The 13765-nt window shown below is 39.7% G+C and overlaps 1 protein-coding gene across 6 annotated transcripts in view; it reads right to left on the bottom strand.

Annotated features, from left to right (window-relative positions):
• SLMAP (sarcolemma associated protein) overlaps positions 1-13765 on the bottom strand; it is a 239621-nt gene that overhangs the window by 18106 nt on the left and 207750 nt on the right. For all 6 annotated transcript variants that reach the window (XM_089678751.1, XM_089678750.1, XM_089678753.1 and 3 more), the window contains 6 exons: positions 10625-10750; positions 10256-10330; positions 8558-8878; positions 7715-7832; positions 5423-5594; positions 2367-2501 (listed from right to left, as the gene is read on the bottom strand). In XM_089678751.1, the coding sequence (XP_089534877.1) occupies positions 2367-2501; positions 5423-5594; positions 7715-7832; positions 8558-8878; positions 10256-10330; positions 10625-10750 (947 nt within the window). The remainder of the gene's footprint in view (positions 1-2366; positions 2502-5422; positions 5595-7714; positions 7833-8557; positions 8879-10255; positions 10331-10624; positions 10751-13765) is intronic.

Raw genomic sequence — 13765 nt, 5'->3', positions numbered from 1 at the left:
GGTACCCACTACAGTCAGACTGTGCCCAACCCCCTGTGTCCAGAATCAGCTGTAGCTAAATGCATTGTGGTAAGGCACAATACATTTAAGTACCTTAGATTAGAAAGGTCTAGAAAGAAGAACAAAAATCTTGAAGAGTGGGGAACCAAAGGCTCTAGCCAACACAGGTTAGTCTGCCACTCAGCAGAGTTCAAGAAAATTGTTGAAGGGCCACTTGCCTAGGATATTACCAAAAAACTGAGGCATGCTAACAGTAGGATGTGTTATCCCGAGCTGGCTCACAGGTTTTTGTTTGTCACTGTCCAATGCCTCTCTAGGCAGCTGTGTAATTCAAAGACTAATTCTAGCCATACACTAGTCCAATTTTCAAACAATAAATCATTCAATGGGCATAAATCAGTTTTTGTTTGTTTTGTCACGTATACACAGTACGAACAGTTCAATTTTTAATGGGCGAGAACCACATTGACCTTTCAATTTATAGTCCATTTGGCAGAGGTTTCCAAACACTTCCTTCGATTTTTTTTTGGCTCAAAAATGTCACTACTATTTTTCGATTTGTGCCCATTAACTGGACAAAAAGCAAACGAACTGTCCAAATGACAGATTTTTGAAAAATTTTTCATCTCATGTATAGCCACCAATACTGTGTTATTTGTCCATTGAAAGACAAACACCTGCTGTGTGTTTACTTTGTATGGCTGATAGGCTAACAAGATTCTGCTGTCCACAAATGGGTAAACAGTTTCTAGGGTGGAACATGTTCCTATAGCTGCAGCCACGCCCACTGTCCCCTCCCTCTGACAGATAGTATGGGGAAACTTTTCCCTGTGCTACCCCCCACCTCCCTCTGACAGATAGTATGGGGAAACTTCTCCCCATACTATCTGTCAGATTTGAAAACAGCGCAGCCGTGCGGGGCTATGGCCACGTCACTCAGTCAGTGTTCCGTGAATGAGTGCATAAAAGTCCCGACAGCCTTAGCAGGACTGATCGCTGGAGAAATGCTTTAAAGGCACCTTTGGACAAAAATAATAAATACATATTTCTTTATCTGCGACAAAAATCTGCATTTATTATTTTTGTCCAAAAGGTGAACTTTTCCTTAAATTGACCTTCAAGATCATAATTTAGTCACTGAAAATAATCTAAAATGCCTACAACTACAGAGGGAAATGAGGTTATGTTTAAAGTAGCTGTAAAGTCCATGTTGTGATTTTTAAAATTAATATCTCCCTAAACATGTACTGTTTAGGAGATATTTGCCTTTTTGGCAGCCGGTGACCTCACCAGCACATCTGCTCTGAAGGAACGGCATACCGGGCTGTGCTGTGGCCCGTGACTCATTGTGGTCTGGCCATTCCAGTTGCTGGAGCCTGCAAATCCTGAAAGAACAAAAATATGCGATGCATATTAGCACATTATGCCATTTCCTTGCAGAGGATTGTTGTTAAGGACACGGTTTACTGCCACTTTAAAAGTGCTTTTGCTGCTTGATCAGAATATGTATACCTATATAAATACTATAAAGTGCATAACCTGAGCACAAGTTCACTTTAAGCTACTGTTTCCATTTTTCAAAGAACAGTGGGACCAATTTATGAATTAAACTTAAAATATCTACTCATCCTCCATCCATCCTCATCTGAACATCCTCCAGTGAAACTTAATTTTGAACTTTTAACATGCTATAGGATGTGCATGGTAAGTTTAAGCCTAAAAATGGCCAGTGATTTCACTTATTTAATTAGAAAAAAAAAAAAAAGTATATTGCATGTTTATATTCAACAGGCAAAAGAAAGTGGTCGACGATAAATGCTTAGTGGTCCCTGCTCAGGCTAACAAAGTCCAGTGAATTGGAAGCTAACTAGTGAGGGTGCAGGCTGAGGAAAGGCTCCTCAAGACCCCGGGGGCAAGGCAAAACATGTTTGGGGCATTTTTTGGATGAATTGAGCGGAGGGTGCTTTTACCTGCTAAACTCTAAGGCCATGCAAGGTGTGTAGCGGCCAGACTCTCTCTTCCTATTTCTACAGGGAAAATAAAGTATTTATTGACTTAAGGAAACCAATTCCTCTGCAGCCAGGCAATTAAACAGAGGAGCTGTCTCACAGGATCATTACCAGCATCCTGAAAATAGAAAAGTCTGGGAGCCAGCATATACCAAGCCATGATGAGCTAAAAGACATATTTAGCATTACTGGATGAGATGCCAGGTTTGCTGCGTGACCTGAGACCAGAAAAAATGAATTATAACAGGCAGTAATGAAGTCACTTTCCTCCTATACTCAGAAGCCAGTTACCTCATGGTCTAAATGTAACAGAGTAGTTAAGAGACTGGTATGTGTGCACCTATTACACACACTTACGTTATTCCCCTTCTCTTGCAGCAGCTTCAAGTTCTCTTTACATTGCTTTAGCTCCTCCACCATTGTTTGCTTTTCTTGTTCTGTCTTTTCAAATGTCACTTTTAGCTCAGACAGCTTATTCTGGGTGTCCTCGTACTGCAAAAACAGAGCGGAAAAGTCAACATGCCTTACTCAAAATGATATATTATACATATATACACACACCATTATCACATAGTTGTTAGGCACCTTTTTAAATCATAACAACAAAAATCACCCAAATGGCCCTGATCAAAGGTTACCATACCCTGGGGAATGTTTGGCCTTGGTACAGACACACAAGGTGACAAACACACAGGTTAAAATGGCAATTAAAGGTTAATTTCTCACATTTGTGGCTTTTTAAATTGCAATTAGTGTCTATGTATAAATAGTCAATAGGTTTGTTAGCTTTCACATGGATGCACCGTGCAGGCTAGATAATGATGTATGGGGAACAGAACACAAACGTTGAAAGACCTGCGTAACAAGGTAATGGAACTTAATAAAGATGGAAAAGGACATAAAAAAATATCCAAAGCATTGAATATGCCAGTTAGAAGTGTTCAATCACTTATTTAAAAGTGGAAAATTTGAGTATCTCTTGATACCAAGCCACTGTCAATTAAACAGAGAAAGACTGCAGACACAACTGCCAGAGGAATTGTTAGGGATACAAAGAAAAACTCACAGGTAACCTCAGGAGAAATACAGGCTGCTCTGGAAAAAGACAACATAGATGTTTCAAGGAGCACAATACAACAATACTTAAACAAAAATAAGCTGCATGGTCAAGTTGCCAGAAAGAAGTCTTTACTGCGCCAATGTCACAAAAGAAGTTGGTTACAATATGCCTGACAAATCCTTGACAGACCTCACAGCTTCTGGCACACACTAATCTGGAATGCAACTATAAGAGCTATGTTTGGAGAGGAATCAGCAAGGCCTATAGCGACCAGAATACCATTCCCATTCTGAAGCATGGTGGTGGCTCACTGATGTTTTGGGGGTGTGTGAGCTTTAAAAGGCACAGGAATCTTGAGAAAATGAATGGCAAGGATAATTCAGCATGTTATCAGAAAATACTAGCAGACAATTTTCATTCTTCTGCATCAAAGCTGAGCATGGGACACTCTTTGGACTTTCCAAAACAACAATGACCCTAAGCACAAGGCCAAGTTGATCCTAACTTTCCTGGTGTATTGGATGACCAATGCCCACTCCCCATGGTAGTTATTCCTTCCATGGGCTACCATGTCTTTATGTGTCCTGTAGCAACCTAGCAGCAGGTGGAAGGAACCACAGGGTACAGCAGGGTCCAGGAATGAAACGTACCTAAAATTTTTGGACAACAGTAACACCCACATCTCTGCAAGAAAGTGAAAAGTGGACTCACTGACTGCCAGAAACATGTGCATTCAATAGGTTTTTTTTTTTTTTTTTTACCAGAGGCTCCTTTCTCATAACAGGGTCAATTAAAGGATCACAGTGGTCTATTCTGCAAGCATTATTTTAATGATTGAAACTTAAAATTGTAAGCAAGTTTTTAAAAGGCTACTTTAAAAGGCACACTACCAGGTCATAAATATGGTGGCTGATATTGCTAACCTTTGACTTGCCATTTAGTGAGTCACTGACCCATAACAGGAATAAGCATATCAGGTGTCCCAACACTGGATATGGACATGCCTGTTCTAGGTCAGTCACACACCAAGAAAGATTACAGCTTTTGTTTTCTAAATGTTTTTATTGGGATTTTGAGTATTGGTACAGGGTATGTAAAACATTTGCATACAGAAAAAATGCAATAAGGCAACAATAATGCAACTAATAGAGCAGAGGTGACACTGCAAATGGCATCTCGAATTACAGCTTTTGAACTTATACCTTTTCATTACAAAAAAAAAAGTTAGCAAAGCCATTTTTAAAAGGAAACCTATTATGTGAAAAAAATGTAGCCTATCTTTGGTAAATGCTCCAGGAATTCAGTGCCTTTGTAAAAAGTTGAGTCAAATAATATATGTGTCACCTCCTGGAAGCATCTCTTATTTACATCTGACAGTTCAGGAATTCAGCTTTAAAGATAACTGGTGGGAGCCACAAAGTTTCCTCCAACACCATCACAACTACATCATTATGATTAACTCTTTAAACAAGCAAAGTTAATATCCTACTGGATAATAGATCAGCTCCTTTTTTCATCACATGTAGGACTGGAGAATAAATGGGGATTGCATACATTTTTTTTGTGTTTTATCAAATTAAACGGAGGGCATTTATAAGCTTAGAAGCAAACTGGGCTAACATCTTTTGCGCCATTTTACACCTATATTTACAGTGTAAAATGTAACATGGACCACTTCAACCCTCAAACTGCCCAGCCCTGTGACAGCATGTGGAGTTTCTCCTTCTCTGTAGCAGCTATCACTTTTGCGATAGGTGCAGCAGTAGGGGGGTCCACCAGGACAAATCATTTCTTCACAAAAATCTGCGATTAAATAAACTACAATCTCTTCTGCCACAATGGCAGATGGACTTGTAGTTCTCATTGGAACATGAGTACGGTAGTCACCGTAAAAGTAAGCCACTGACACTTTCTCCAGCTCTCCAACTGAAAATCTGTACCACAGTAAAGACAGAGCGCTGAGAGTCAGCAGAAGCCGGGCATTGCACCTGCAATCCACTGATCGCGGGAGCAATGCTTTGCAAAATAAATAAATATATGCACATTTTCCCAGCAAATATGTGTGTATTTTTTATTTTTGTGTTAAAGGAGGACTCAACCTTTAAAGAAGAAAACTTTAAAAGAATCACTTCCATGCTTTATTCAGCAGGGCTTCATGATATTATGTAATCAGTTCCACATGTACTATATAAAATTTGGACAGATCCATACAGCCAGATGAACACAGATGTAGATTTGGATGGATTATCCCTGTCCTCAGCTGCCTAAAGAATCTCACGGACCTGTATGGCTCTTGAATTCTCTCATCCTTCAATGCATTAAGTACTGTTTGCTCACTACTGTACCGTCTCACCTCTTGCTGAACGCTGTGTGCACGATTCTCTGCCTCTTTCAGCTGCGTTTTTAGGTCGCCTGCCTCTTGAAGATTCTGCTCTTTCAGACAGCCAACTTGGCTTTCAAGCTCTTTCCGAGTGATTTCCAAGAGACCGAGGTCACAAGTGAGGTCTTGGGACTGCTTCTGGGAACTACAAAGTATACAGACAGGCAATGGTTGGCATATAAAGAAAAATAATTAATCCATGTGAATAGGATATTCAAAGTGGAGGGCATAAAATCAGTGAGGGTTTAACACACACACAAGAAGCAAACCATGAAAAAGCAATAAGCATTTAATTGGAGTGAAATTTGACTGGCTATATTCATTTAGTTTACCTCACCGTTGTAGCCTTCACTGCATACCAAGTAGGCCACATTATTTAAAAAAAAAAAAAGTTAACATCTAAGCAATCTGTTTTAGGCTCTGAAATTTGTCTGTAGAACATCTGGCCGCAAAAGATTAAGACCAACCTCCCAAAATACAGCTCACAAGTTTTAAAAACATATATTTATGTTCATATTCATGAACTGTTTTCTTGTTAAAAGAAAGCCCAATGATCCCAAGCATTTCTGCTAGAAAGCACAGGCAAGTATGTGGCCTCACTGTACATTGTAGGTATTGGATATCCTTCTATTGCTACCTTCATACAAATAATTTGAACATCTGTTTTAACGTCATGAAAATTTATCTTTGATATTGTAAAAATAAGAACTTTAATGGTATCTCAAAGGAGACCCCTTTTTTTGTTTTTAATACATTCCAATATATTTTATTAACAATTGATAAGTTTTTTTAAATATTTATCACATATTAAATACATAACTGTATTATCTTTGAAGACAAAGGAAATGAATCTTGGAAGCCATACAGCAGTAAATCTGCTGTATGGCAGTGCACTGCTGCTTTCGATAGAGCTGCTGATTTTCACGAATAGGGCAATGATAAATAAGAACTGAGGGAAACTCCATAAGTTGTTGGTCTTGCTTTAAAGAGGCTCACCATCTTACTCTAAGAAATTGACAGTCAGCAAGCTCCTAAAGTGAACTATGACAGCACTATGTGATGCAACTGAAGCTAAAGCCTGGCCATAAATTTAGGAGCCAAATCCTAGAATAGCTCTGTACTAAAAATGTTTAAGCCTCACTTGAATAAAGTAAGAAAGTCTAATAACTGGGCAGATGTGTGAATTAATCAACCCTTTGATAATATCAACCCTTCATTAAAACCATAATGCAGGCACAGATGCACAAATATACAGCAGGTAAAATAAATATTGAACACGTCATAATTTTTTTAAGTAAATATACACTATATTATCAAAAGCATTGGGACACCTGCCTTTACACACACACATGAACTTTATTGGCATCCCAGTCTTAGTCCATAGGGTTCAATACTGAGTTGGCCCACCCATTGCAGCTTCAACTCTTCTGGGAAGGATGTCCACAAGGTGTAGGAGTGGGTCTATGGGAATGTTTGACCATCCTTCCAGAAGCAAATTTGTGAGGTCAGGCACTGATGTCAGACAAGAAGGCCTGGCTCACAGTCTCCGCTCTAATTCATCCCAAATGTGTTCTATTGGGTTGAGGTCAGGACTCTGTGCAGGCCAGTCAAGTTGGAAGAGGAAGGAGCCATCCCCAAACTGTTCCTACAAAGTTGGGAGCATGAAACTTCATATCTTTGAAGGAAGGATGAATGTAAAAATGTACCGAGACATTCTCGATAAAAATCTGCTGCCATCTACCAAGATGAAGAAGATGAAACAAGGGTGGACATTTCAGCAAGACTGAATTGGTTTCAAAGAAAGAAAATAAAACAGCTGCTATAATGGCCCAGCCAATCACCTGACTTCAATCCAAAACAAAATCTATGGAAAGAACTAAAAATCAGAGTTCATAGAAGTGGTCCACAGAACCTTCACGATTTGAAGACTATTTGTGTGGAAAAATGGGCCAAAATCACACCTGAGCAATGCATGTGACTAGTTTCACCATACAGGAGGAGTCTTAAAGCTGTCATTACCAAAGGATTTTGTACAAAGTATTAAATACATTTCAGTTCGTGTGATAAATACTTTTTCCCTGTGTCATTCCATTTTATAACAAAGAACTTCATTTCTGAACTTATTTGTTTTGGTTTCTTTGTATGTATGGATACAATGGGTTGTTACCGACATGTGGTGAACATTTCATGTCAATAGCACCTTTAGAAATATACCTAGGAAAATGGTGACAATTCAAAATGTTAATGTTCTAGATCTGCCCATACCTGTGAAGCTCACCATCGATCCTCTGGCATTCTTCAGTCAGCACTTTGTTCTCCTTCTGCAGAGCCCTGCATTCGGTCTCCAGAGAAGAGACACTTTGTTTGAGCTCCTCAAGTTCAGCTTTGGAAGAGAAGGAAGCATACGTAAGTAAAAACTTTTACTCTATTTTAATAAAACTTATTGAACAATCTCTCAGCAAGAATGTGGTAATAAGTAAACTTTTGTAGCTCATTGTAAATAAAAAAAAATTCAATATTTAAAAAAAAAAAAAAAAAAAAAAAGATGGTCAGGATATCATGGATCCAAAATGTACAGATCTAAGTGACATTTGAGTGGCCAAAGGGATAAGTCAAGGAGAGTGAACTTTTTTTTACCCCTGTGGGTAGCCTAAATGGCTCCTGCATTCAGTCCACACTGGAGGCTATTTGGCCAATGAACTTTAAAGCACAAAAACAAAAATGTTATATATTTCATCTTACTAGTCCTAAGATAATATTCCCTTTATGTTCAATTGGTAATTCTCCAAATTACATGCCATCGCTCACTCGTCCATTGTAGTACAGCTGTGTAGCAACCATAGCTCTCTCAATATAAACAAACTTGTATGCTTTTGTTTAATGCCATTTCATGGAGATTTATCGGATTATTAGGCTACAAAGGAAAGAAATGATGGTCTTTTCTGTCAGTTTATTTCAAAAGAAATAACAAGGACACTGCTTTTTGGCAAACTTAGGGCGGAGTAGCAAAAATACAGAATGTGGAGTTTAGAGGAGGACAAGCACTTTTAGGATGTGTGCATCAATGTGTACATGGCTTAGGATGCAAGTTATGACAATAGTACATACCCTGCCACCGTGCTGATTCACTTTTCTGCTGGTCCTCCCGATCCTTGCACTGGGTCTGGAAATTGGCCTGCAGAGATACAATTTCTTTCTCGTACTCAGAGGCAGTTTTCTTCCAGTGTTCCAGCTCAAGGCGCACCTCCTGTAGTTCACCCTGAAGCTCACTTATGTCACCTTCTCTCTCATTTGCTACCTGTTCAGAAACATGTTTCAAGATGGCAATCTCTTCCTGGGCATTCATCAGCTCTTCCCGGGTGCTGGAGATCTCATTTTCTTTCTGTTCCCGCAGGATTTCGATCTCTTCCTGTAACCTATGCAACTGAGCTGAATCAATAGAAATAGTGACTATTAATTATCATGTTAAACCCTCAGAAAAGCAAAGTGTGAGAATGCATGATCTGCCTCTTCAGAAGAATCCTATGCCTATGGGAAAATGTACAAAGACAATCGGAAAGAGTTTAATAACCCACCTTGTTCCAAGAGAAGTCAGCTCTTAAAATCTGTGATTGCCTTGACTACCAAGCCCCATACGTTTAAACGTGCATGTTTAACATGAGCCAAGCTTTCATGTTTACATATATAGTGTCCAATTATTATGCATGAGGTCAATAAGAGCAGACTAGCAAATCCAACTATCCTCAGAAAGCTACTGGAGCCATCAGGCATGGAAATAAAAAAAGGTAAATAACTCTTTTGAATAGTAAATTGCAATCAACATCCCTAATGCAAACTCATAAATTAAGAGATAACAAGCTGTTGCACAATACAAACAATTGTAATGTAGAGAGTTAAAAAACATGACAATATAAGGCGTGAAATTTTCCTATCCAAAATCAGGAAGAATGTCAGAAAGAAAGTGAAAACTCTTTATTTCACATTGCTCTCTAATCACCCAAAGGAATACCTGGCACACTAAAGATATTGCACTGACCAATGGAGTTGCATTGGTCAGGGGTCTCATCAGACTTGACAGCACATATAAAGATAGCTTTTTCTAACATCTTTATAGGGCAGAGATGGCGCAGACGCCACTACGTATACGTGATCCCGCTGCAGCCATCTTGGATTCTGGAATATGAGTTGTTTATATGGTATGAAGTGCCTGCTGGTCATCTTTTCATTGTAAGTGAATTTATCATAATAAACTGGTGTTTTAATCTGGATTACACTATGGAGAGCCTGTCTTTTTCTTTTACATAATACTATGTCCAACTGAGTATATGCACAGTGATCTGATATAACGCAGCAGTACCATCATTGACATGTGGTTTTAAAGAAAGCTGGATATATTGGATTGATACACAAGTGCTGGCTGATCACTATTAATGGGGGGGTCATACGATTCTGGTAAGCCTCCCTTTGTTGTACACCAAGGTACTATATGGTTCATCATTAAGAAGTTTTGGTGGTATGTGGTATACACATCTATCATTTCCCTCATAATCGAAGAAGCACTGAATTCACAGTTTTTGGCTTCACATTTGGATTCCTTTTTTTTTTTTCGATTTTTGGTGACACTAAGAGTTTGATATATATGCATTGCACTATTGTATTGCACATACATTTTAATTTATCTTAGCACTGCACTATTGTTTTGTGATAGTTCAGACAAGCTAAAACTTACTTGCTATATCAACAATTAGAATTCTAAATTTTATTGACTTTATTCTGGCGTGGATCAAGCAAAAATATCTTGAATACCTTGGAGGTTCTGGATCTGCTTGGTGGAATCTTCAGCCTGTTTTCTACTGGATTTTCTTTCTTCTTCTAGGAGTGCTGCAAACAAAATCTGTGTTAGAATGTCAAAAGATGGAAAAAATACACACATCTTTATTCCAAGATAAAAAATTCAGTTTCTACACCTCTTATACTTGGACATTTCTGTTCCACCCACATATCTAACAGAAGAGTGGGGCTTTTACCATAATTATATTTGCTCAGGCCTTCACAGACCTAAAATGGTGGAAACGCGGCAAAGAGGAGGTAAGAGTAAAACTTGTCACTGTAAGGAGGCTGTGATCCAAGTAGATGTGGTAAGAACAAAATCTCATCTATGAACCCCAATCTCACCTTGAAGTTCTAAGCATTTCTGTCGGCTAGTTTTGGCTAGATCCTGAGCTTCGGAGAGTTCCTTCCGCAGCTGCTGGATCTCTTGTTTCGCATCATTAGTGCCAGCTTGTACGTGATGAATCTCATCTAGAGGAAAACACAGCACCATTTTATCAAATTACTACATCACAGAACCAAAAGCACTAAGCTACACACCTAAAGAAAAGGTTGAGCGTCCAAGGGGAGTGGGAGCGAAACCAGAATCAAGCCAATCTGCTGCCCCAGGAGGTGTTCTAGTCAAGAGGGTAACTCGACAGACTAGACTCACTATAACTATAATTTCACTTTTATACATGCAGATGGAGCCTTAAGAAAATACATTACAAATGGATTTGCTGCCCTAAACACCTAAGGTTTAAAACAGAACTATAGGCCTAACTTTCCCTTTACTTACTTTCCCATAGCCAGACAGGGAGTGTGAGGCAATCCCTGCTAATTAAGGGAATTCCTTGGGGACCCCCAGGTCACCAGAACTAATGTCCCCATTAGAAGAATTCCTATTACTTTTCTGGGAACAACAAATACATTTGGGATTTTCTTTTACTTTCACTTTCAATTATAATGGTAAACAGGACAAATAGAGGGTGAAACACCTTAACAGGGGCACAGACAGCAATAAAAACTTGACAGGTGTTCTAATCCCTCTTCACTCTATTCAAAACTACATATAAAAAAAAAAGTTTTGCCTTTAGTTATACTTTAATAGTTTCAATTTCTGAAAAACATACAGTATCTCACAGCAGTGAGTACACCCCTCACATGTTTGTAAATATACAGCTTGTATAACACTGTAAATTTGCTTTCCCCTCAAAATAACACACAGCCATTAGTGTCTAAACCGCTGGCAACAAGCACACCCCTAAGTGAAAATGTCCAAATTGGGCCCAAAGTGTCAATATGTTGTGTGGCCACCATTCTTTTCCAGCACTGCCTTAACCCTCTTGGGCATGGAGTTCACCAGAGCTTCACAGGTTGCCACTGGAGTCCTTTTCCACTCCTCCATGACGATATCACGGAACTGGTGGATGTTAGAGACCTTGCGCTCCTCCACCTTCCGTTTGAGGATGCCCAGCAGATGCTCAGTAGGGTTTAGTTCTGAAGACATGCTTGGCCAGTCCATTGCCTTTACCCTCAGCTTCTTTAGCAAGGCAGTGGTCGTTTTGGAGGTGTGTTTGGGGTTATGTTGGAATACTGCCTTGAGGTGCAGTCTCTGAAGGGAGGGGATCATGCTCTGCTTCAGTATGTCACAGTACATGTTGGCATTCATGGTTCCCTCAAACTGTAGCTCCCCAGTGCCGGCAGCACTCATGCAGCCCCAGCCAATGACACTACAACAACCATGCTTGACTGTAGGCAAGACACAGTTGTCTTTGCACTCCTCACCTGGTTGCCGCCACACACACTGGACACCATCTGAACCAAATAAGTTTATCTTGGTCTCCTCAGACCACAGGACATGGTTCCAGTAATCCATGTCCTAAATCTGCTTGTCTTCAGCAAACTACTTGCAGGCTTTCTTGTGCATCATCTTTAGAAGAGGCTTCCTTCTGGGACGACAGCCATGCGGACCAATTTGATGCAGTGTGCGGCGTATGGTCTGCACTGACAGGCTGACCCCCACCCCTTAAACCTCTGCAGCAATGCTAGCAGCACTCATACGTCTATTTCCAAAAGACAACCTTTGGATATGACGCTGAGAATGTGTACTCAACTTCTTTGGTCGACCATGGCGAGGCCTGTTATGAGTGGAACCTGTCCTGTTAAACCACCGTGTTGCAGCTCAGTTTCAGGGTCTTGGCAATCTTCTTATAGCCTAGGCCATCTTTATGTAGAGCAACAATTCTTTCTTTTCAGATCCTCAGAGTTCTTTGCCATGAGGTGCCATGTTGAACTTCCAGTGACCAGTATGAGAGAGTGATTAACACCAAATTTAACATACCTCTTCCCTATTCACACCTGAGACCTTGTAACACTAACAAGTCACATGACACCAGGGAGGGACAATTTTCATTTAGGGGTGTACCCACTTTTGTTGCCAGCGGTTTAGACAATAATGGCTGTGTTGAGTTATTTTGAGGGACAGCAAATTTAAAGTTATACAAGCTGTACAATCACTATTTTACATTGTAGCAAAGTGTCATTTCTTCAGTGTTGTCAGATGAAAGGTTAATAAAATATTTACAAAAATGTGAGGGGTGTACTCTCTTCTGTGAGATACTGTACGTGTGGATGGTTGCTATGATCAGCAGCACAACTTTTGCTTGTTTTCTGGAAGTCAGTTCTAATGGAACTGTGGTTAGACCCTTTGTTTTTACTGCAGTCGGTATCCCCATTAAGAAGACTCATTCACTTATGCAATTTGTCCTGGTGACCATTGTTACCAGGACAGAGTGAGGGAAATTTGAGTTGTTACTAGAATTGGAAAGCAGGGGGCACATGTTCCAAAGGGGATACTTACCATTGTTAACTGTAAGAGGGAATTTCCCTTACTTGGCAGAGATCTCACACATCCTGTTATGTTTCAAGGTTGAAGGTAATGGGCAATCTCCTTAAAGCAGAATTAAACCCAAAAGCAAACATTTCTCATATTGCAGCTTACCAGTTCTTCAATGTGGTGGCTGCATTATTTATTTCCATCTAGTGATCCAACCAGTAAGTCTGTTTTTCAACAGAACAAGCTCTCCTACAAATGTAGCAGTTATAGGGTTGAGACAAAATCACTTACCACTGACAGGGATGCTTAAAATGACCAGCTTTTATTCATGTAAAACCTTTATCCCAAAAGAAAAAAAAAATGCTGCTGTAACTGCTTGTGTAACTGCACTGTGAGCTGGAGTTTGGCTCTAAACTGCTAGTCCACCTAACATTCCCCTTCACCCAGACAATACTGCTGTCTAAAGGTGCCCCTTCATCCAGAGTGCGGGCACTCTAATCCAGGAGGTATGTTACTGACCAGATCACAAGGTGAAAACAGAGGGCAAAAAGCCCTCTCCAAAAGAAGGAAACTAATACAGCCACCACATCTAAGAAATGGTAATCTGCAATATAAGACATTTGTGTGTTTGGGTTTAATACTACTTTAAAGCTTCTCTCATACAAAAT

The sequence above is a fragment of the Staurois parvus genome, unplaced genomic scaffold, assembly GCF_062004578.1.
Source record: "Staurois parvus isolate SC_StPar_1 unplaced genomic scaffold, SC_StPar_1.0 ptg000209l, whole genome shotgun sequence".
In the NCBI taxonomy this organism is placed as follows: domain Eukaryota; kingdom Metazoa; phylum Chordata; class Amphibia; order Anura; family Ranidae; genus Staurois; species Staurois parvus.
Note: the sequence above shows the minus strand (reverse complement) of the source record. Positions and strands in the feature narration are given on the sequence as shown.